The sequence below is a fragment of the Zootermopsis nevadensis genome, unplaced genomic scaffold (genome assembly GCF_977971745.1).
Source record: "Zootermopsis nevadensis isolate Lab colony 2312 unplaced genomic scaffold, Znev_1.0 Znev_ptg000023l, whole genome shotgun sequence".
In the NCBI taxonomy this organism is placed as follows: domain Eukaryota; kingdom Metazoa; phylum Arthropoda; class Insecta; order Blattodea; family Termopsidae; genus Zootermopsis; species Zootermopsis nevadensis.
In genome coordinates this window covers 7,807,925-7,831,075 of record NW_028259155.1, presented here as the reverse complement: position 1 = coordinate 7,831,075, position 23,151 = coordinate 7,807,925, and the positions used below count along the sequence as shown (strand labels likewise).

Below are 23,151 nucleotides of genomic sequence, written 5' to 3'. Positions count from 1 at the left end.
ACCACGGTTATAAACATTTCATAGATTTCGTTTACAATTAGTTCTCAGATTACAGAGCCGTAATCTTGGTTGGCAACTACGTAGCTATGAAGTATTTATGATTTGTTATGTCATCTACCCGCAGCTATTCTAAAACTACTATACGAAATATGCTGCTGCGCAAAATTGTTCACGTAATATTGTGTTGCTGCGGGAAGATGTCGCACAAGCATTTTATTCCTACCCCAATTTTCGCGTTCCAAACCCCTGATGTATACCTTGTACAGGTTATACCCGCAAAGTATTCCTTTGTAAAATAATTTCTATTCTATTCTCTTCTACTCTTTCATGCTATTGGCAGTGCTCCTAGTTTCATCACTGTGAAATATTGTGTAAAAAGTTGTTTCTGCGGTTACTGAACTTAATTTGAATTAACCTTGAACGGGAATGATAGTATCTGTCCCGTAATGAACTGTAATAGGGATGTTGGCGTAGTATTTATTTTAAGTTGTCTTACCGTGACAGTCTCAGATAATAGATACTAACTACGAAGGGCTGTATGTTTTCATTTTTTAAAAATTTTGCTTATATTCCAATGAACGTTAGTACGTGTACATTAAAAATAAAAATGAGTTCAGTGAGATTTATATTAAGACAGGTAAGAAGCATCCGATTCTTTTCCTTTCGAAACTAGTATCAATAAAAAAACCCAGCAGTCTAACAAGGCATAAGGTTTACATTCAATTTTGTTTTGTTTCTGATAGATACATACTAAGCTGGAAACTCAGGTACCGCTTGTTCGTAACAGAGCTTTTGTTAATGGAGAATGGATCAGTGCAGCAAGTGGCAAGGTGTTTGATGTGATAGATCCAGCAAATGGGAAGATTGTGGGTTCTGTTCCTGATATGGATGCATCTGACACTGCGAAAGCTATTCAAGCTGCTGCAGATGCTTTTGAAACTTGGAAGCATACCACTGCAAAGGTATTTTTAAAATGTACATTGTAAGCTGTTTGATTAGCCATGATTGTTGAAAGATGAATGTTTATACAAGTTGGTTGATATCACCTAGTTTCATTATCGTATGCTGTCACAAAACTAACCCTTTGAAGACTACTTGTTCGAGTCTCGAAAGTCATATCATCTAATTTTAACCAACTGTCATTGTGTTGGATCACAATTCATTATTTATTTCAACCTATGATCTGTCAGCATTGTCAAGGCAGGCCTGTTTTAATGATGTAAGAATCTTCAAAGTTCATCCATCTTCTCTTCAGGCATCCAATGGCTCTGAATCCGACAGGTTTCTAAGTTACAGTCTTTCATTGATGGACTTAGTGATCTAATTATTATCAGAATTTTCTTTCATATTACAGTGTATTAAAAGTGTGGTGATCAGTTGTAATAATTAGTAATATTGGAATCATTTGTGTTTAGGGCTAATGACCTTAAATAACCCTCAAATTTGGTGACAGGTTACACGATTTGAATACATCAGAATAGTTAATGTTAAGCCCTCTAACTATGAATAAGCTTCAGATTTATGAAGTAGCAGTGGATGAAATCACAAATGATCTTATTTATTTATTTATTTATTTGTTGTTTATTTAATGCTGCTGTTAGTATATTGAACAATATATTATTGACACATGATCTTGTTGCATATTCAGTTAATAATAGAATCTAACATCATGTTAACTTGGTTCCTTGTCTGATTGGCATGGTGTGTCCTCAGGTTGTGGAAGGATGAGCAAGCCTCCGGATATGGAATAATATAGTTCAGAATTTATTTACATTCCACAGAACCTTCATAAGCCCAAGCAAAAATGTAGAACATAGCACAAATATAATACTTGTTTCTAATTCAAATATAAATTACATAGTTATGACAGTAATTTACAGTCAACTCCCATGTCACTCCAAACATTTTTTCAGAAGACAGTGTACCCACTATTGATTACAAATATTTATAATATCTTCAATTATTTGGTTAAGGTAAATTCTTCTGTGAAGTAGATGCTTTGGTAGGTATCTTTGAATATATTGATTAAGCACCTGAAGATAACCGAGACGTTGTCCTCCAACTTGGTGGTCAGTCAGGTTGCTAAAATTTCTGTGCCATAAAAGTAGCATGGACACGATTCTGAGCCATTTTCATCAATTTCTTTGCTGTCATCGATACTATTCTTACAACCTTTAAACACTGCCTGGGGTTTTCTAAAGAATGGATTCAATTCGGATGCCTCTGTGGTAGTTTTGTAGTGCTGAATATTATAGAAAGATTTCAGGTCCTCATGGTGGCAAGTATGAAAATGGTTTATAAAGTCGTGCATACAAACAAAACTGTCTGCACATTAAATAACACTTTGTGCCAAACACGTTTTGACCTCAAGAGGTCATCTTCAGTGGCAAAACTTTTATTCATTAGTCTGTCTGTTAAAATCATACAATTCGTGAAACGATGGTTTGTTATAAAGCACTGAGCACTTTATAAAATCATACTTCATGTAATACCACACTGAACATTTAATTGCACATGAGTTGGTGTATTATCTAAATTGTGTCACTCAGTTTAATGTCCACTGGCCCAAGTTTTACTTGAGGTTTCTGTTGGTCTACGGTGAGCCATGGTTGCGTTTTCTGTGCCTGTGAACTTCAACGTTGCATGGGAATTACTGTCTTGTAGAAGTGTATTGACATCTTAGAGGTGCTTGCTGCCGCCATCATCAGGGCAGTCATTGTTTTAATGATGGAGGTAGCAGGCAACTCTGATATGTCAGTATACTTTCTACCAGACTTAATGGCACTACAACCCAGAAGACTGGCCTCTTCAGAATATTACACATTAAAGTGTTGTTAACCCATGCCTAACCCCGAAGTTGGAGGACTACCACTTACCAGTACTCTGCGGCTGTTTATTTCTTATATTTACAGCTGCCCTCCATATTGGAGGCTGTCTTTGTGTCTAAAAGACCTGAAGACACACGGTTCCGTGATGGAAAGGGACCCAATTAATTTTGTAGCTCGTGTCTGTGGGGTTTAAATACGTCTGTTTCATATGTTAGGAACGATCATATTATTTAAGGAAGTGGTATGAAGTTCTGGTCAAACATCATGATGATTTAGCGACACTCATCACTGCGGAAGCAGGGAAGCCATGGAAGGAGGCTCATGGGGAAGTGTCGTATGGCAATTCTTTTGTGGAGTGGTTTTCTGAAGAAGCCAGGAGGACTCATGTAAGTGTGTATTTTATTTATTTTCATTGAATTAATCTCCAAGTCATAATTTTCTTCCCCTGTATTATCAACCTTGTATTGTAGACGGCAAAATAATTTTCCTTGTTCTTATATGATTGTATGAAGATGTTGATGTATTTGAAAGATACAGACAATGAAGTTTAAATATTATTGCATTTTGAAAGATACTAAATTAACTGCATCCTTACACAGTATAGTATATCAAATATCTGAACTGTATAAAAGTAGAAAATAATGTAATATATATTTATGAATGTGTCTCTAGGCTTGTGTATATTACATATACAGTTTTGTTGGCTAAGAAATTCTGTCTCTAGTAACGTGATTTCTTTAAGAAAGACTGTTCTTGAACTTAATGATGACCGTATAATTTGGTGGGTGACATGAATAATATCAGTTTAATGTGGGGTATTTCATGTGTCCACGGTGGTCTAGCGGTTAGAACGCTGGTCTTGTAATCCTGGGGTCTCGGGTTCGATTCCCGGCGGTGCCCGAATTTATAACTTGTGTTGGGCAAGGCCGTGGTCTAGGCAACACGGAGTTTTCCTCCGTGGCATCCCAACAATTACTCCATTCACACACAGAAGAAGGCAATGGCAAACCACTTCTGGATCATCTGCCAAGAACGTATATGAACAGGTCCCAGTCCGAGAAAAGGATGGAAGGATCCTGTTCATATGGACCTGTCGTCAGACAGAACACTAAATAATAATAATAATAATTTCATGTGTAACATGGAGTTGGTTATTTACCAAATGGCAAAGTTATTACAGCATAGCGAGGGAGATAAAGTATATCTGCAATCTGTGTTCTACAAGAGAACGAACCATAACAGTTATATTTTCAATGAGATATGTAGTCATCATTAAAGTAAACTGTTGCCATAGTAATTTATTTCTCAGTTAAAGCACTACAGATTTGTGTAAGGGAAAGATGTTTTAAAACAAATTAACAAAGTAGATTCATGAGCACTGGTCAGGTGTACAGTGGTTACACAGATGTTGTACATTACTTTACTCAAAGATTCTTTTTCATTGCCCAGTGACATAATTTCAGGTAGTCACTTTTTTAGACGTCCTTCAAATTGTCATGTGTGTTTGAGCATGATACACATACAGTAATAAGTTGGTTGGATTGAATTGGATTTGTGTTCTTTGAAGTAGACGTCTGGAATGGAATATAACATAAAATATTTTTATACTAGAAATTGCTTGTCAAGGATGATGGGAAAGCAGCGTATAAAAATTAAAATAATTATGTACCTTTGTTTAATTATGGATGACAATTACAAATACAGAAGTGGGAGAGAGGGCAAGATCGTAAATCAGTAGCACCCCATCCTTTTTTTGTTTGTTTGCCCCCCACGAAATATAGTGTAGTTTGTAAGTCAATGCCATGGATTGTGTCAAAATTAAGATGGGAAAAAAATGTTTTCAGTTCCACTCTTCATGCTCAGACAGACTCTTTGCCATTTTGCTCCTGCCTGCCCCTTCTGCCTTCCTTCCTCTCCTATTGTGACATAGCTGTAACTCAGAGGTGTTGCATCCACTGTGTATAGTTGGCAATGGATGAATGATCATGTGGTCATAAATATTATACAATAAGGCCCAAAATCTCAGAACACTATTACTATGGCAACAGTTATTAACAATAAAGTCAAATGGTCACCAACCAATCAAGCTTCCAACGAATATTATTTATTATTTAGAAATATCTTATAATTTTTGTTAATGCAGGGTGAAATTCTTGCCAGTCCTACTCGTACCAAAGAAATGATCCTGATAAAACAGCCAATAGGAGTTGCTGCATTAATTACACCAGTAAGTACCACTTTGTAAAACAATGAACTTTTTAGTTGCTTATGTATAGTAAGAGCCGCCACGGTGGTCTAGCGGTTAGAACGCTGGCCTTGTAATCCTGGGGTCTCGGGTTCGATTCCCGGCGGTGCCCGAATTTATAACTTGTGTTGGGCAAGGCCGTGGTCTAGGCAACACGGAGTTTTCCTCCGTGGCATCCCAACAATTACTCCATTCACACACAGAAGAAGGCAATGGCAAACCACTTCTGGATCATCTGCCAAGAACGTATATGAACAGGTCCCAGTCCGAGAAAAGGATGGAAGGATCCTGTTCATATGGACCTGTCATCAGACAGAACACTAAATATAAAATGTATAGTAAAGGCTTGCTATTCTATGGCACCAGAGCACATGCCGTGAGTCAAATGAAGCCTCCTGCAAAAGGCATCATACGCCGTGCTACTCAATTGAAAAGGTTAATTGGTAATTTTTGGTGGAAGAAGGTAAGGTTGCCGACTATGATACTTGACCCCCCCCCCCCCCGTTACGTGTTAAATAAAAGGTTTATAAGTGAGTATAGTTTAATGAGGTCTAAGTATTTTAATTGTGCATTTATGCTTCTGTTTTGCACATTTTATGCAGAGGGGATATAAAGACTGGAATATTCCTGAAGATGGCTGCCTTCTGGTATGATGCACTGTGTATTCTGGTAGATATTGAATGACATTACTAATGATGGGGGCAGTAATCTTCTCTGAAATGTGGGGTTATACCTGCCAGATTACACAGTGCATCATACGAGAAGACAGCCATCTTCATACTTATCATTGAGAGAAACAGGAAACATGCCTACAGTATTCCTGTTTTTAATTTCCAAGTACTCAGGGAAAAACGGCCTTCTTTCCTGAACCATACAGAAACCATCTCATTATCAGTAATTTTTTAATCCCACAGGATTCCACTAATATATATATTATTATAAATAGCAGTACACGTTGGTGCTGTTAAGGGTTTTACATACAAGTAAAGTTTGCATTGTATGAACCAGTAACAAGATAAATAAACAATAATTTTATTTGTAGTGGAACTTCCCGATTGCAATGATAACGAGGAAGGCGGGCGCAGCACTTGCTGCTGGTTGCACGTGCGTTGTGAAGCCAGCCGAGGACACGCCCCTCACTGGACTTGCGCTTGCACAGCTGTCACAAGAAGCAGGTCTGCCCAAGGGGGTGTTCAACGTGATAACCAGTAACAGAGATCATGCACCTGAAGTGGGGAAACTTCTCTGTGAAAGTCCGCTAGTAGCTGGAATATCTTTCACAGGTTAGTAACTCTGGTTGATAAGACTATGGGCAATAAATAAATACTCCAGCTGCAGAGCGCAAGGTTCAGAACCACATATACCTAAAGTACGCCATTCAACATTATCTTACGAGTGTTCCACGCAGCTCCAGTCATCAACTTCCTAGCATAAGATCAATCTTAATATTATCTTCCTGTCTTCTTCTCATTCTTCCAAGTACTTTTTTTTTGAATAGGTTGGTTTATCAGAATATTGCTTGTATACCTTTTCTCCTGTCCTAGCTAATGTCCAGCTCATCATAACCTCTTAAATTGCGATGTCACAACAGTTCTGGGTGACCTGTAAAAATTTTGAAATTCCATGTTATGTGTTTCAAATTACTCACTCACTTCACCTTTCATACGCCCAATTATTATCCAGACTATATTGTTTTCCAACAATATCCTCCACAGCATGGCATTCCCTCTGGTGGTGGATGGAGCAAACAGCCTCCATCTGTACAGTGTAGCTACAAATATATTGAATATGTTGCTATAGATTTGGAACTTCGAAGTTAGGTTTACTGAAATCAGTGCCAAGAGAATTAAAAGTAAAGTAAAGCTGTCTCGCTATATGCCATATAGGTGCTTGGCGGGGGGGAGGAGGTATAGCTCCTACTCATTCTTAACCTTGGCACTAGATGGGGGTGAGTGGTCAGCATCATGCCCCGGCCATGCTTTACCCTAGGAAAGTACCCCAGAACCCATTAAGTAGGCTGGTCTGTACACAGAGGCTAGAGGAAAAGTCCTCTGCCCCTGTTGGGGAATGAACCCTGGTCGTGCCAAGAGAATTAGCAAAACATAAGTTTGACTAGGGAATTTCCCACCAAGAATGTCGTAAAAACAGCAGGCAGTGAACATTTACATTGTAGTGTGTTTATCTTGTTTATTACATGACTTTCAAATCTTCAGCACAAGTGTCTTGAGATTATAATAATTAAAAACAGTAATTTTAAAAAATGATCACCATGAAACTAACCAACAAATATATTTCATTGATCAGTTTGTAATGCAAAGTTGAGGCTCTCTGAATCTATGCTGTTCTGCCAACAGTCAGTTTCCAATAAAAAGTTGAATCATTTAAGAAGAAAGAAAGAAATGTTTAAAGCATGTCCATGTAATTTTGTGGAAGTTGTGTATTTTAAGTGATCAGCCCATCACAAGGCCTCTACCAAAGACATGGGTGAGAAATGGCCTCTGAATTTTGCGCACATTGCATCTCGTTCATGCTCATAAGGTTATTTTACATGCCGTAAATCTACGAAATGGGATCATCAGCTTTGCTTCCCCTCCGAAGGAAGTTGTGCTACGGATTTTTATCACCCTTAAAAATCCATCGACCTCCAGTGGAAAGCACACTCACTGAACCTTCACATGGTGTTATGTTGAAATTCTTATTAATGATATCCTTATCTGTGAATTAAATATTTATTCTATTAGGTTCGACTGCAGTAGGAAAGTTACTGTATAAACAGAGCTCATCTGGTGTTAAAAGATTGGCGTTGGAACTTGGCGGAAACGCTCCATTCATAGTTTTCAACAGTGCTGATATTGATAAGGCAGTTGACGGAGCGATTGCATCAAAATTCCGTAACTGTGGCCAGGTATGTTTAAGCGCTCTTCTCTGTCACACTTATGTATACAAAATTTGGAACATTGCTATGTGCAATTAATTACAGGAAACATAATGAACTTTCAGTTTGTTTTATAAGAGAAGGAATATTCATTGTGCTGTGGTTTGCCCACATATTTCTTTCTTATGATTATATTTGGATTTGCCCAAACAGATTTAATGTGGTTTACTTAGCTTCCATGCTGAGCAAATGGACTTGAGCGTAACATGACTGTCTCACATTTACCTGGTTTGAATCCCAGCTGGAGACTTGTTATACTAATATGGTTTCTTGAATTTGCTAAGTCTATCTGAGCAAATACTCTGACTGTTCCTTGTAATTAGTTTTAACTAGTTTTACATAAATTATTATAAACAATTCATATTATATACTAATCCTAATTAAACTATGCAGTTGGTACATTATCATGAAATAAATAAACACAATGCAAAATCGTCTATCATCTGTCGAATTAATAATTGTTGACAGTTTTTTTTTCTTGCCTGTGCTAATGAATTATATTTTTGTTAAAATAACCATGTTTCAATTTGTTTCCCTGATTTCCAGACATGTGTCAGTGCAAATCGCTTTTTGATCCAAGATGAAATATTTGATGTGTTTGTTGATAAAATTCTCGATAAAATAAAGACCCTTTCCATGGGGTCTGGAATGGATCACTCTTGCTCTTTGGGGCCCCTCATCAACACAGCTCAAGCACATAAGGTGAGACACTCCACTGATTTTGTTCATTCTTCTGTTTTTTACAGGGGTGAGTGTTTGTTAACAATTAAATTTGTTTAAAAAGAATAATATACAGGTAGCCCTTGATTTACGCCGGGGATGCGTTCCTGGACGAACCGGCGTAAATTGAAACTCTTTTATAATGTAAATCAATGGGAAGTGAATGCCATGCATTCCCAGCACCCAAACATTGATGAGTAATATAATGTCAGTACATTTAAAGCTCTGAAATAACGAAAATAAAATAAAGGGAATTTAAAAAATATATTTTATGCACTTAAATCGGCAATTCGTTGGTCCCTGCGATTGACTGCGATTCTTTCATATGATTGATGTGTACAGTCATCTCTGCTGTTATGCGATAGTTGCATTCATGTAAGACACCGACCTATAGAAAATCGCGTAGTAAAAATAACCCTGGTACCTCCGCAGAGATTAAATCAGTCCTTTGAAAGTTTAAAGTGCCAGGAATGAAATTGCATAAGAGCGAACTCGCATATGCAAAAGTTTGCATTTCACAAACAGCTTTTACCGATTCATCGATCTCATTGGAGCAAATTCGCATTAACGAAACATACGTAATTGCAGAGATGACTGTATTTATAATTTTTATTCAAAATCAGCGATGTAAGAATTACGATTTAGTATAAGAATCAGTACGAGAAACATTGTAAAACGTTATAAATAATAGTAAAATATATTTTTTTCACGTTTTAACTTGCTGGTTTAAAAATAGGCGTTAGTCTGAATCGGCGAAAATCGAGGGCTACCTGTATTTCATGTCACTCTAGTTATCATTGCTACCCACAGCCTAAGCAATGATTTAAGTAATACCAAGTACTAGGAGTACACTGCAAGCCCAGAATAAAATTAAACAATTGTTACGACCATGGCTTTGGCTATCAAAACTGCTAATAACGGTACTGAATAAAGTTGTGTATTACAAAGGATACACTGTCAGTAAGAAGCGTGGATTAACTGTTACAGTCATAGGATAAAATGTGAGTTAAGTACTGTTAACATAAATTATGGATATTTGTTTTGTATTTCGGAACTATCTTGCATCACAGCACATTAAATTCCTGCTGAGCATTTACCTCAAGCCTTTAATTTTTATTCATCGTGTTGAGTAATATGGGATGGAAAGTGTGGAGCACTATTGTGAAAAATATAAACAAACAAATTTTAGTTTAATATTAATATAAGGGCTTTGTATATTGAACTTACACAAATTTTTGTATGGCTTTGGTTACTCGTCTTATATTACTCGAGACTGCATCATTATCAAATGAAGTTCTGACTACAGTAAATTCAGTCTTGGCAAACACTCTGGGTTAATCCTGAATAATGCATGCACTTCCATTTTCATAACAGTGATTTTTTTAAAGAAATGTGTGTTGTAGTAAAGTCAGTATGTTAGTTGTTTTTTGTGGCCTGACTTAACTTGGCTTTTCTCTCTGTGCATTTCGAGCATTTTCCGTTTGTTCATTTTTTTACCAAGAAATGTGGCAATTTCAGGTCAACACAATTGTTTTGGATGCTATCAAGAAAGGAGCAAAAGTTCATTGCGGGGGGAGACCAGCCTCCTCTTTGGGTGAGAGATTTTATGAACCAACTTTACTTACAAATATAAATGAATCAATGATGTGCTACAATGAAGAGATCTTTGGACCAGTTGCAGTATGTATAAGGCAAGTTTCCGTTCTAACTTAATTTTTGTAGTTTGCTTTTTTTCATTACAAATCTTTAATCATTTTAGGAAGGACTGTTCTTTTATCAAGTGATTTAAGTATAACTCAATCTGAAGATGTTCTCAAAGTTTGAATTTTGACCATATGGTTAAGTTTCCCCTGTTTTTGATAATGTATGGGAAATTTTCCAGTTCACACTGTAATATAAATTCCTGTCCTGGTCACTTCATTGATTACCATGATTGGTGCCACTGCTTCAGAAGTCAAGGATCAGTTCAGAAGTGGGTTAGAAGTGTAAAGTGACAGATGAGGTTGTTTAACCCCTCAACGACGGAGGACGTTTAATTCTTATCCACTCCCAGAGCCGGAGGATATTCAAATACTAAAGCCAAAAAATGCAACACTTCATTTGAATAGCAATAAATTTGGAAAAAAATAATTTTTTCCCCCTTGTAATTTTGACATTATGTTCTGAAAAGTACACGGAATCAGAATATCGACAACAGTATATTTTAAAATTAATTTTGGCGCAGTAAAATTTTAGACCTAAGGAAAGTATTTTAAAATTCCACAACCATCCAGTTTATTCTCACTATCAAACTTTCTTCAGATTCGCTTCCAAGTAAACAGCCTTTCACATGATCATCATATAGAACAGCCAATTGCTTCCTGCTAGTAGCTGCCATGGCTTCCATGTGCTCACTGTGTGATGCATATTTATAGAGCATAGCAAAGCATTCATATACAGAATTATTATTGTTTCATATGTGACTGGAAGTCTTTCGTCATACCCTTATGAATCAACATCATGGGTCAAGATAATGCTATAAATTCTGCCAGCTCCTGTGGTTACAAATGACTAAGTGAAGGCAGCACTGTCTGGACAATGTAACAGTGTAAGTGCTGCTGGAAAATGAAAGTGTAACAACACACAAGATAAAAGCCCACAATTTCCTCTTTAATTTTATACCAAAAGAATTACTTTACATAAAAAACAACTATTCAAAATGTGAGCTGGAGCTTGCCCCTGCACTAGGCATGCCATGTACGTTGGTCAACGACATGATTTAAATCACCTTGTGCTATGTTAATATGAAAATTTTGAAGAAGATCGGGTTAATAAATGGCAGAGAAAGTATGACTGTAAGAGGATTGGTACAGGGTCTTCTTTTATAATTCTAAGGAGCAGAGTCCTTCTTGAGAAGCTTAGTACACTCGTCTAGTCATGAAATACCCCTTCTTCTGTGGAATTTGAAGGTTCATAATTGTGTTCACAAGAACCTTCCAGTGGTCCCCGTCTTGAGCCATATGATGCTGTTTTTGTTCCTGACGTGTTGTAATATTCTTCTTCTTCCTTGGCTCTACAACCCTGTGTGGGTCTTTGCCACCTCCTTTCAGAGGTTTCTTAGTATTTGAAGTTTGCGTTTGTGAGTAGTGAGTGAACGGCCCACTGCCTCTGCCCAATTTCTGCTCAATCCTGATTTTGTCTACTAGAGCCATCTAGCAGAGAATCAGGAGAGACATGGGTGAGAAATGGCCACTGAATTTTGCTTGCAAAACATCTCGTTCATGCTCGTAGGGTTCTTTTGCATGCCATAATCTACGACATGGGACCACCGGCTTTACTTCACCTCGAAAGGAAGTTTTGCTATGGATTCCTATCACCCTTAAAAATCCATTGACCTTGGTCAGGTTTGAACCCGCAAACCTTGGGTCCAGTCGTGAGCACACTAACCACTAGTCCGTTGAGGGCGACATGTTGTGATATTGGCCCATCCTATTCCAATTGATTCAGTTTTCGTAACAGCGTCAGGCCCAGCTGTTCCACTCTAGACTGCACATGTTCACTATTCCTATGCCTTTTTTTTTTGGCAAATTATTTTAATATCTGTATTCATAGTAAATACCTGTCTCCATTCAAAAATTTTTGTTTAGTTTAATAACAACATTCTTTAGTGTGTGATTTGAAAAGTATTTTGTTATACTGGCATTAGTTATACTAACATTTTCCTGTACTGTGTGAGAACTCATCCCAGTAAGTAGTATCTCTCATTTTCTGCTAGTCCAGTAGTAAATTATCAACAACAAACTGAATTTCATTAGAATGCCTTACACCATTTTCTCCGTGTGTATACACACACACACACACACACACATATATATATATATATATATACAGAGTGAGTCAGAAGTATGTTTACAGACTTCATGTGCGTTTTCCAGGACCAAAAATAAGAAAAAAATGTTCCTATGAACATGGGGTCGCAAATGTTTCATTTTCGAAATAATAGCCAAAAATAAGTTTCAATGATTTGACTTTATATCAAAGTGAATCTAGCTTCCAGCAAAGATTTTCAATTAACGCTGGTCAGGAATCGTTGGCGACGTGCTTTTTGGTCCACACATGCTTCCATCGTGTCTAAGAGGACCTTCCTATCGGTGATTCTTAAGAAGACACTTGCCACGTCTCCTTGAAGATGTACCACTGAATACAAGAAGACAAATGTGGTTTATGCGCGACGGAGCCCCAGCACACTTCTCCCATTGCGTCAGATACCATCTCAATGAACAGTACCCTCAGCGATGGATTGGGCGTGGTGGCCCAGTAGCATGGCCACCGAGGTCACCGGACCTGACTCCATTGGACTTTTATCTGTGGGGTCACTTGAAGTCCGTCGTTTATGCAACACCCATAAACAATGACGACGGCCTATGGGAACTTGTGCAGAATGCATGCCAGATGATTCGAGGAAACTCTGGTGTGTACGAACGAATTTGTCAGTCTTGTGTACGTCGTGCTCGTGCATGTAGGGAGAATGGAGGAGTAACCTTTGAGCATCTGTTATAAAGAAATATCCTTGTCCTTATACTTGGCAATAAAGGCATACATTGAAAATTATTTTTTGCTATTATTTCGAAAATGAAACATTTGTGACCCCATGTTCATAGGAACATTTTTTCTTATTTTTGATCCAGGAACACGCACACGAAGTTTGTAAACATACTTCTGACTCACCCTGTATATATGTATTTTACCCATCTGTCAATGGAAAATAAATGTCTGAATATATATCATCATGGAACTTAATTTGCTATGTTTTGATGAGCATAAATTTGTTTTGAGAAATATATAAAATGTAAATAGTTTCAGAATGTAATTTTAAATTTAAAACTTCTTTGAGAATTCTTGTCATTGCAACCAGTAAGCTGCTTATACAGACTACTACTTTTTTCATGAGATATCCTTCTTGTTTGTGTGAGACAAATATATTTTTTTAAAATTAAATAGTTTCTTATACATACAATAATGTCTTAAAAGTGGTTTGAATATTTACTGAGATATAAACTGTTTTCCTGTTTACTTTGTATTGTAAGAAGTTGGGAATGATGAAATACATGTAGACGGCTGTCTTCTGGGTTGTTGCATCATGTAGTCTGGTAGAAGTTTACAGACGTTTCAGAGGTCCTTGCTGCCTCCATCATCAGGGAAAAGAGTGAAAGGACCTCTGAAATGTCAGTAAACATCTACCAGACTACATGGCACAACAACCGAGAAGACAGCCATCTTCAGACTCACCACCGTGAAAACCTCAAATCTTACGTGAAATACGTGTACTCACAGGTTCAAGACGGAAGAAGGTGGTGTGACCATTGCCAATAGCACAAGACAAGGTTTAGCAGGCTATTTTTTCAGTAATGATGTCCCACAGCTTTGGAGAGTGGCCAAGGAATTGGCTGTTGGGATGGTTGGCATTAATGAAGGCATTATCTCCACCGCAGAAGCTGCATTCGGTGGCATTAAAGAGTCCGGTATTGGACGCGAAGGATCTCATCATGGCATTGATGAGTTCACATATACAAAATATATGTGTTTTGGAAATCTGTAAATATGTTTGTCACTTCAAGAATACCTGCTAACCAGGTAAGTGATAAGGAAGGTACAGAATGTTATGACACTAGTTCAGTTGTGCACATCTTTAAAACTATTGACATTTAATGTGTATTCAGCCGAAAGCTCTGAATATTCAGAGGTGCATAATTCTGGCTATGTATTCATTGTTGCTTAGTGCATATTTCAGTGCTAATAGTGTTACTGCATTATAGCTGTATATTAATATGAAATGTGTATAAAATTATAAATTAATATTTCTTGGCCATAAGAAACAGAATGCCCAGTGTTATGAAAATTGACATGACCTGCTTTCAAGATTTCCACTTGTTTGGGTTTTCATTTCTGTATGCCACTAAACTTTGATAATACTGCAAGAGGGTTAAAAACAGCACTATCCTTGGTGTAGGCCAGCAGTAGCATGCCAAAAGAATTGCTGGGCATTCAAAATTTTGTTTCAGAGAAATTAAATATATATGTGGGACATTTTTTATAGTTTAACGACACTTTTTGAGTGGCTCGGACTATATAGTGTCGAATGAGAGGACGATAAAGAATGGAAAAGATGCGGAAGGAAGCAGCCATGGCCTAATTTAAGGTATTATCATGGAATTTGCCTGAAGGGACTGAGGAAAACCACAGAAAACCCCAGTCAGGGTAGCTGGTCTGTGGGCCAAGATATATATATGTTGTGTATGTGGCAGTACACAAATATATAAGAGCTTTGGTTGGCAACACTCACAAAATTGGATCACAAATTGAAAGGGAAGGTATTATGCGACTTATAATTTTGATTTTTATAGTTACAGTGTTCTTGAATGTTACTTCCATCATTCCAAGTCAGACAAGTTGTGGTTAGGGAAGAAAATAAAAGCTGTCCCACTATACGCCATATAGGCACAGAGGTTCTTGTCCATGGTTAGGATGGGTTGAAAAAATTACATCTGTGATTGTGAGCCCATACTCTATCACGTAATATTTAACCCACTTTAGGTATCTTCACAGAAGCTAATCTGTAGAGAAAATACAAAATGGTAATTTAAATAATTTGATGGAAAACATTCTGATCAGTATTCCTATTAAAATGAAACTGTTGTAAATATATGTGTAATCAAAACACTACTACGCGGTAGGGTTATATACAATATTATATTATTTTGCCTGGACATTTCCCTAGTCTGTTTAAAAATTACACCAATATAAACTTAAAAGTTCTAAAATCCCAACTTTTCAGAGACCGGTGCTGTCTCTTTGTTCAGTTAACTCTGTACGGTCTGTCTGATGAAGCTAGTCTTGTGGTGTAGTTTTTAAATATTTAAACAGACAGTTGATAGATAATATGTAAGCAAAATAACCTAATACAGCCAGATGATACCATTATATTGTTGTAGGTAGTTATTAATGTTTCAGAGGAATTTATTGCGTTTATCTTCAAGAAGATGGAGGTGATATATTTCTCCCAACTGTAACTGCCTATGAAATATAGTCATAACACAAACGCCCTCAATTCATATTTTTACTGGCAATAAATCTCGTATCAGTAATCACTTGTCTTCCAATCTCATGTTCTTCCATGATTATGTCCACACATTTTGTTAACTTAGGAGGAATCTTGTGTATTTGGGCTTCCAGATATGTATTTAGACACATAATAAATAAAGTATATAATAATTTTCTAAATTTTTGTCATTCATTATGGCATGTTTAGTTTATTGTGATCATCCCAGTCTTACAGGTGCAGATAATGTTAATCACTTTTTAAATTTTATATTGAAGCCATTTGGAATACTTCCTTTGCAGTTAGTTCCTAAAGATGACCAGTATAACCATCTTGCTTATATGCCAGCAAGGTTGGTAGGCCTCTGAAATTTTACATGTTGGTGGGAACCATTCCACAGAATAGTTTGTAATTTTAAGATGTGTTAATTATTTTTGTGGGGGAGGGGGAAACGCTTTCGAATAAATTAAAATTCAGTCTTATGCACCACTATAAAGCGCTTAGTGTTGTTAAGGGTTTCATATGATCGGAATAAATAGTGATTACTTCCCCGAACATTAGCCAACTGATTTTTGCAGTGGAAACATTTTCTTTTGAAGAATATTTATACACGCTTCTCATGCTTCAAAGGATTAATGACATCTTGTTCAGTCATAATAATGGAATATGAATGCACCAGATAGTGAATGTGAAAAACTCGAACAGGACATTTCCAAAGAAATCTCTAAAAGAGAAAAAACCCTACATAATAAATAGGACAGATTCCTTTTATGATCATATACGAGGCGCGTCCCAAAAGTAAGTTTCCCTGGGGCCGTTTACAGAAACAAAACACAATTTCATGGAAATATTTATTGCAACAGATACAGCAAGTGTCCAGCTATTTTTCAACATATTCGCCACCGGAATTGAGACATTTGTCATACCGTGGGACCAACTTTTGAATACCTGTGTCGTAGAAGTCTGCCGCCTGGGATTGGAACCACTGTGTGACAACCATCTCCGCCTCTCTGTCATTCTCAAAACGCTGACGCTGACCGGACAGGAATTTCTTGAGGTGTAGGAAAAGATGGAAATCACTGGGAGCGAGGTCCGGGCTGTAGGGTGAATGATTAAACACCTCCCAGCTGAACTCCTGCAGGAGACTTGCTGTCCGTCGAGCCGTGTGCGGCCTAGCGTTATCACTGACCGCACTTCACAGTCGGCGGGAGCTGGAATAAGAACCTCCATCTTCAACAGCTGCAACGATGCTACTGTGAGAACGCGGGAGGTGCCGTTAGTGCATGCGCCATGCTACGTCATTGCTCTATCACGTACGCACAGTCGCTTCGCGCAATATAAGGTTTGCTAGCTGTGGGACGAGTGGGAAACTTACTTTTGGGACGCGCCTCGTATATGTTACCAGCAATGTATAGAATGTCTAAAGTCAGTAGGCAAAGTATGAAATAAACTGTAATACATACATATATATATATATACATACATCTTTATTACATTCCATGGATCCATAAGTTAGTCAGATGACAATAGGATGTAGAATAAGTCATAATAATACAATACAAGTCATACTATTATATAAATGTCACAAATACAAACAAAGGCTTCACATAAAGTAGAGATAAGTTACAAATAAACCCACCCATTATATAACTAGATGGCTTACCGAACCCGAAGGTTCATCACCGAATTAACCAAAGCCCTCCACGAGACCCTGTCCTGGGCCAACGAAATCCAGTCTCCTTCGACTCCTATCTCCCATAGATCCCGCCTGAGATTATCCTCCCATCTACGTCTCCCCAGCGGTCTCTTCCCCTTAGGCTTCCCAACCAATACCCGGTGCACACCTTGTCCCATCCATGCGCGCTACATGCCCCGCCCATCTCATTCTTCTTGACTTAATCACCCTGACAATACTGGGGGAGCAGTACAGATTTTTAAGCTCATCATTATGGAGTTTTCTCCCTGCCCCATTGTCTTCTCTCTTAGGCCCAAAACCACTCATTATATACAATAGATAAATTATGACTTACTTGTAAACAGAAATTCATCGACAGAGCAAAAGGAGTGTGTAATGTTAATATTGTTTGGTTGTGTAAATTAAAATTAATCAAAGTTGATTGGGTAAGCTGTCAAGATGGAGGTTGTGCAAGATAGTTGTGAAAACACTGTAACAAAAGTTTTGAGAATTAAAAAAAATTGTTTTATATACTAAAATAACCTAACAAAAGTTTTGAGAATTTAAAAAAGAAAAGTAGCCCTCGATTTACGCCAGGGATGCGTTCCTGGACGAACCGGCGTAAATTGTCTGCGATTCTTTCATGTGATTGATGTGTACAGTCATCTCTGCTGTTATGCGATAGTTGCATTCATGTAAGACGCCGACCTATAGAAAATTGCATAGTAAAAATAACCCTGGTACCTCCGCAGAGATTAAATCAGTCCTTTGAAAGTTTAAAGCGGCAGGAATGAAATTTCATAAGAGCGAACTCGCATATGCAAAAGTTTGCATTTCACAAACAGCTTTTACCGATTCATCGATCTCATTGGAGCAAATTCACATTAACGAAACATACGTAATTGCAGAGATGACTGTATTTATAATTTTTATTCAAAATCAGCGATGTAAGAATTACGATTTAGTATAAGAATCAGTACGAGAAACATTGTAAAACGTTATAAATAATAGTAAAATATATTTTTTTCACGTTTTAACTTGCTGGTTTAAAAATAGGTGTTAGTCTGAATCGGCGAAAATCGAGGGCTACCTGTATTAAATTTTTGCAAATATAAAAGATAAAATAAAACTGTATAAATCGTATTATAGAAACTTCTTTGTTATATACTTTGCCTAAAGAATCTGAGGCATTTTATAAAATTTATAGGTATTCTATAGAATACCTAGGCAAAGTATAAAATAAACTGTTAGTTTCATACACTGCCTAAAAGTTCTAGGCATTTTATAAAATGTCTGGGCACTCCGTAGAATGCCTGAATTTTATACTTTGCCTACTGACTTTAGGCATTCTATACATTGCTGGATTCGGGTTTGTGGTAACATGTATACTCTAGAAACTTTGCTGTTGAGCAGAACACATAACAATTATAAAAATCATACTGCGTGTTATATGCGCACGTTTCGAGTGTCATGTGAGTGGTTATGTGGATTGCAATACAAAAGCCTATTAGTTAGTACCATGTGGCTTTAAGCTGTGAAAATATTTTAAGTGTGAACCATGATATGATCTATACCTTCTGAACTTCTGCAGTGTTTGGAAATCATGGAGACTGACTCAAAACGCAGTTTTAAATAGTATATTACAATTTTTTTAAATTATCACTTTGCTAATGTAGACCACCTTTCCCCATACAGTCAGGATTATTAGCGAGGTGTTCCTGTACCTACAAGTCGACGTTGCAGATGGGTGGGGGGAATCCATTCCCAAGAATCCTCGACTTACCATGAGTGAATGGGGATTTAAATGCCTGCGCCATGGTGCTGCCAGCCATATTGAACTATGTGAAGCAGGATGCTACTATGATGTGTGGCAGGCTGGAACCACAATTCGTAAGCTGAGCGATGGCCAATAAAGGTTAAAAGCACACCGTTAAAAATAAAATATTACTATGCAATAACTCCTTCACGACACCTATACTTGAACATCGATATGAGGGTGATATTAATTGATATACCTCAAAAACATTTTTCGCAAAACCATAGTAAAAATTATGAAGAACCAGGGGAATTCTGTGCATGTTTAAAACCTGTAATGCCATGTATCTGTGATGTTCCAAATAACACTGCAGGGATGAATGTAGGAAGCATAATTTAAATTTCTTTGGAGTTTTGTTTTCCTTTTCAGACTGCATGTAAGTCTGACAAATCAGTTTCTTATAGGCGAGTGTTATTCGCTCATCCCGTCACTACATTTAATTAGCCATTCACATCATTACAGCATTAAAATTGCCTGATGACGTAACATAATCCAAAGTCTTACTATGCAAGAAATGCAAATAACTCATGTAGAACAGTTATGAAATGTCACTAGTCTACAGACACAGTGTCCTTGATGTTTAATTTATGAGTAACATAAAACTGTTCGCATACCCAGCTATGAAATTTCTGGTACCATCAACAGAAATTCATACTAAACACTACAGTTCTTTAATCAATATAAGTTTTATTTCAAACATTTAGTTCTAATTATGTAATAGTACAATATGAGGCCAAATACTATGTTGAGAACATTTTTTTTATCAAATAACTGTTCAGTTATATTTCTAATTATGATAATGAAATGAAAACCTTTGAAGTTTGACCTTCCATAAACGCATAAAATGAAAGTAATTTGAATTAATCAAGGAGAGAATGAAAAAAATCTCAATGGAATTATATTCTTTGTGATGACTACACTATCAGTGTCCAGTACGATCATGAAATTAAGTGCACGTAGCATATGAAGGTATAGTCTGCTGAATCATACCATCAGTTATAATAAACATATTCTTATAGGTGCAAGCCACATGCATTGTTCACTAAGTTATGGAGACAACCGAACAGGTATCTTACCAAAACAGTGGTCCATTAACATTACACCTGAAACTTTGTCATAAAACTATTCCAATCAAAACAGTGAAGAAAATTACACAATACATAAAATATCATTTCCTATAAAATCTCTAAAAATAATCCCATTCTTAAACAGCGCATTTCAAATAATACATACAATGCATTTTTCATATCATGTACATTTACTTCGCAAGATGCCCTCATCAGTATTTTTGACGATGGCATGGTATCAAAACTAAGGTATACATATTAGAATGTGTAAGTGCAGGGAGTCTTATACTTTACCAAATATAATATGACACTGTGGTTATAAAATTGTCTGTCATTATTTAAACAATGATCAAAGTATGCCTGTGACAAATTTAAAAAAATATGTGCAAATGTCTGACACCACACATCCAACTGTTTTTACTCGGCATCACCCTTTCCTTCCTCATCATTAATGGGGCTGTGCCATGTAAGACGCTCTTCATAGAACTGGATGACAATTTGGGGACATCTAACATTAGCCTTCTTGGCTGGAACCAAATCTGCTTCATCTGTTCCTTTCCATTTCATAAGAAACATGAGTTCTCCACTCGAGTCTGTAGCTCCTATAATACGTTCTGGATCCAATCCTCTGTCAAAACCTTGTGGCTTTTTGTCTTCTTCGCTTTTTTTCTTAGCGGGCTTCTTGTCTTCCCCGGCAGAAGCAGTAGATTTCCTCTTCTTGTCATCCTTCTTTGCTTCCTCGTTCTTTTTCCTGTTCTCTTCAAATTGTGAAATCAGTCCTGGACAATCCAAATTTTCCTCTGGTTCCCAAGTATTATCATCGTAAGAATAACCTTTCCATTTCAAAAAATACTGCACTTTTCCATTTTTCACGCGGCGGTCGAGAATTTTCTCGACGATAAATTCTTCTTCACCTTCAGTGGATGAATATTCTTTATCTCCCTTTTTGTTCATGTTTAAATCTGTAACCAAAAAGATGGAAAATTTTGCAACCAACAACAACCTGAATTCTCGAAGAACGGGTGACTTCTGAACATTCCATAGATTCTTCATAGGCCCAAGCCAAGGATGTAGAACAGGTCATAGCACAAATACTTGTTTCTAGTACAAATATAAATACATAGGTATAACAGCTACTTACAGATTTTTTTTAACTTCAGTAGTACAGAAAAATAATTATGATGAGAAACCATCACCATTATTACTTACAATTGATGAGAATTTTTGGGTGATGATAAGTTCTAATGAGTAGGAGTGAGATAAGAGACACTCTTTTAACGCTGGCTTAAACATTTTTATGTCGTGATTTAAACCTTTGATAGTAGACAGAAGACAAATTAATAACTTAATTCCTGTATAGTAAACTCCTTTTGATATTTACTGAGGTTAGAATTCGGCACATGAAGGTTGTATCTGTATTTTGTTCTTATAGCGTGGATATGTGAATTTGTTTGAAATTTTTCTATGTTATGTACTACAAATGAACCAGAAAAACAAATACGTATCGAAATGCATATCCTCAACTCTCAAATAATAATACATTTGGAAAAATTGAAAGCTCTACTTACTAGGCCAATGTTTGTTTTTTCGTTAACAAAAGCAGCTTCAACCCAAGCGCATTTACACTTCCGTACTCTTTGTCTGAGTGTATAGATGAGATAACGTAGTTGCACAGAATACTTAGTGGATTATCTATGGTGAAATGAACATCTCGTCATGTGGAATCAACCACTGTTTTTACTATCTATGGTTTTTGTTATGTGTGGTGTTATTTTGATGAATGCAGTTTCGCTTACATGGTGAAAGTGGTCATTTGTTAGGTGACTGTGGTCATGTGAATTGAGAAAGAAGCGTTAATGCCTACATAATCTGTAGAGATTTTATAATTAAGAATGGCTCATTCTGAATCAATCCAGGAGCACTCAGGCTCTAAGATAGTGAAAGAAAATACTGAAACAGATAATTTGGTTGAGAAGAACGATTGTGACGGTGAGTCATTGCAAGGACGTTACATGGGTTCTTTGTATTTTGATCACTTTAAATGAAGACCGAAATTTTCGAAAAATGTGAAATATTAAATTGTTTGTTTTTGAAAACCCGAGGTTTATAAATTATTGTCACTGTGTAAAGCGGGATTATTTAAATCGCTGGCCAACTCGGCAATGTCGAAGCAGTATTTCTGGTCATGTAAATTTGTCAAGGTGTAAAAATCGTGTTTTTTTAACTTGAGAACAGTGTGTGTATGAGAGACTGAAGGATTAAGTAAGAGGAGGGTGGAGAAAACTGCATGTTTAGGAGTTCCATGGGCTGTACTCTTCGTCAAATATTAAGATGAGATGGTTAGAGCATATAGTGCACATGGGGTAGTTTAGAAATGTGTACAGAATTTTGTTTGAAAAGTCTGAAGAGGGTATACTGTTCAGATGGTCTTGGTGTAAATAGGGCAATAATATTAAGATGGAGCTTACTGACATGGGGTTTGGGAATGTGAATTGGTTTCATGTGGCTTGGGATAGTGTCTGGTGATGAGATGTTGTGCATGCAGTAATGAATCTTGAGGTTCCATGTAAGGTGAGGAATGTCTTCAATAGCTGAGCGTACTATTATTTTTTAAAATAAAGACTGCTGCATGGAGTTCAGTATTTCCTGTAGGCTAGGTTTTATATCTTTATCTCAGATATATTCTTTCTTTGGTATGTTTTCAAACAGCAGTGCATACTGCAACATCACACATATGGTGATGGTGTCTTGTCCCTCTTATTACGTCATGTTCCGCCGTTAGGTTTC

General features: G+C 36.9%; 2 protein-coding genes and 1 pseudogene across 14 annotated transcripts in view; 2 read left to right on the top strand and 1 right to left on the bottom strand.

The window, feature by feature from the left end:
• The first annotated feature begins 36 nt into the window (after window positions 1-36).
• On the top strand, window positions 37-19,637 carry Ssadh (succinic semialdehyde dehydrogenase). 4 transcript variants are annotated; one of them, XM_022068389.2, is made up of 10 exons: window positions 37-637; window positions 744-962; window positions 3,044-3,214; window positions 4,972-5,055; window positions 6,116-6,356; window positions 7,815-7,978; window positions 8,555-8,710; window positions 10,247-10,419; window positions 14,042-14,341; window positions 19,177-19,637. In XM_022068389.2, the coding sequence occupies exons 1-9, from the start codon at window positions 539-541 to the stop codon at window positions 14,304-14,306; spliced, it is 1,572 nt and encodes a 523-aa protein (XP_021924081.1). In that variant the 5' UTR covers window positions 37-538; the 3' UTR covers window positions 14,307-14,341; window positions 19,177-19,637. The 4 variants fall into 4 exon arrangements, with proteins under 4 accessions (XP_021924081.1, XP_087210708.1, XP_021924080.1 ...); XM_087354582.1 differs by lacking the exon at window positions 19,177-19,637 and adding an exon at window positions 16,766-19,169; XM_022068388.2 differs by lacking the exon at window positions 19,177-19,637 and adding an exon at window positions 14,805-15,988.
• Window positions 19,638-20,741: 1,104 nt separating this feature from the next.
• Window positions 20,742-22,048, bottom strand: LOC110831931 (chromobox protein homolog 1 pseudogene; annotated as a pseudogene). The gene is made up of 2 exons (XR_015536721.1): window positions 21,933-22,048; window positions 20,742-21,326 (listed from the first exon to the last, which is right to left on the bottom strand). The product of XR_015536721.1 is annotated as a chromobox protein homolog 1 pseudogene (transcript).
• Window positions 22,049-22,137: 89 nt separating this feature from the next.
• The window catches only part of LOC110831917 (mucolipin-3), a 34,785-nt gene continuing 33,771 nt past the window's right edge, over window positions 22,138-23,151 (top strand). For all 9 annotated transcript variants that reach the window (XR_002543750.2, XR_002543749.2, XM_022068422.2 and 6 more), the window contains exon 1: window positions 22,138-22,353. Coding sequence is in view for 7 of the 9 variants with exons in the window: in XM_022068422.2 (XP_021924114.1) it covers window positions 22,257-22,353 (97 nt within the window). In the remaining 2 variants the exon portion in view is untranslated. The remainder of the gene's footprint in view (window positions 22,354-23,151) is intronic.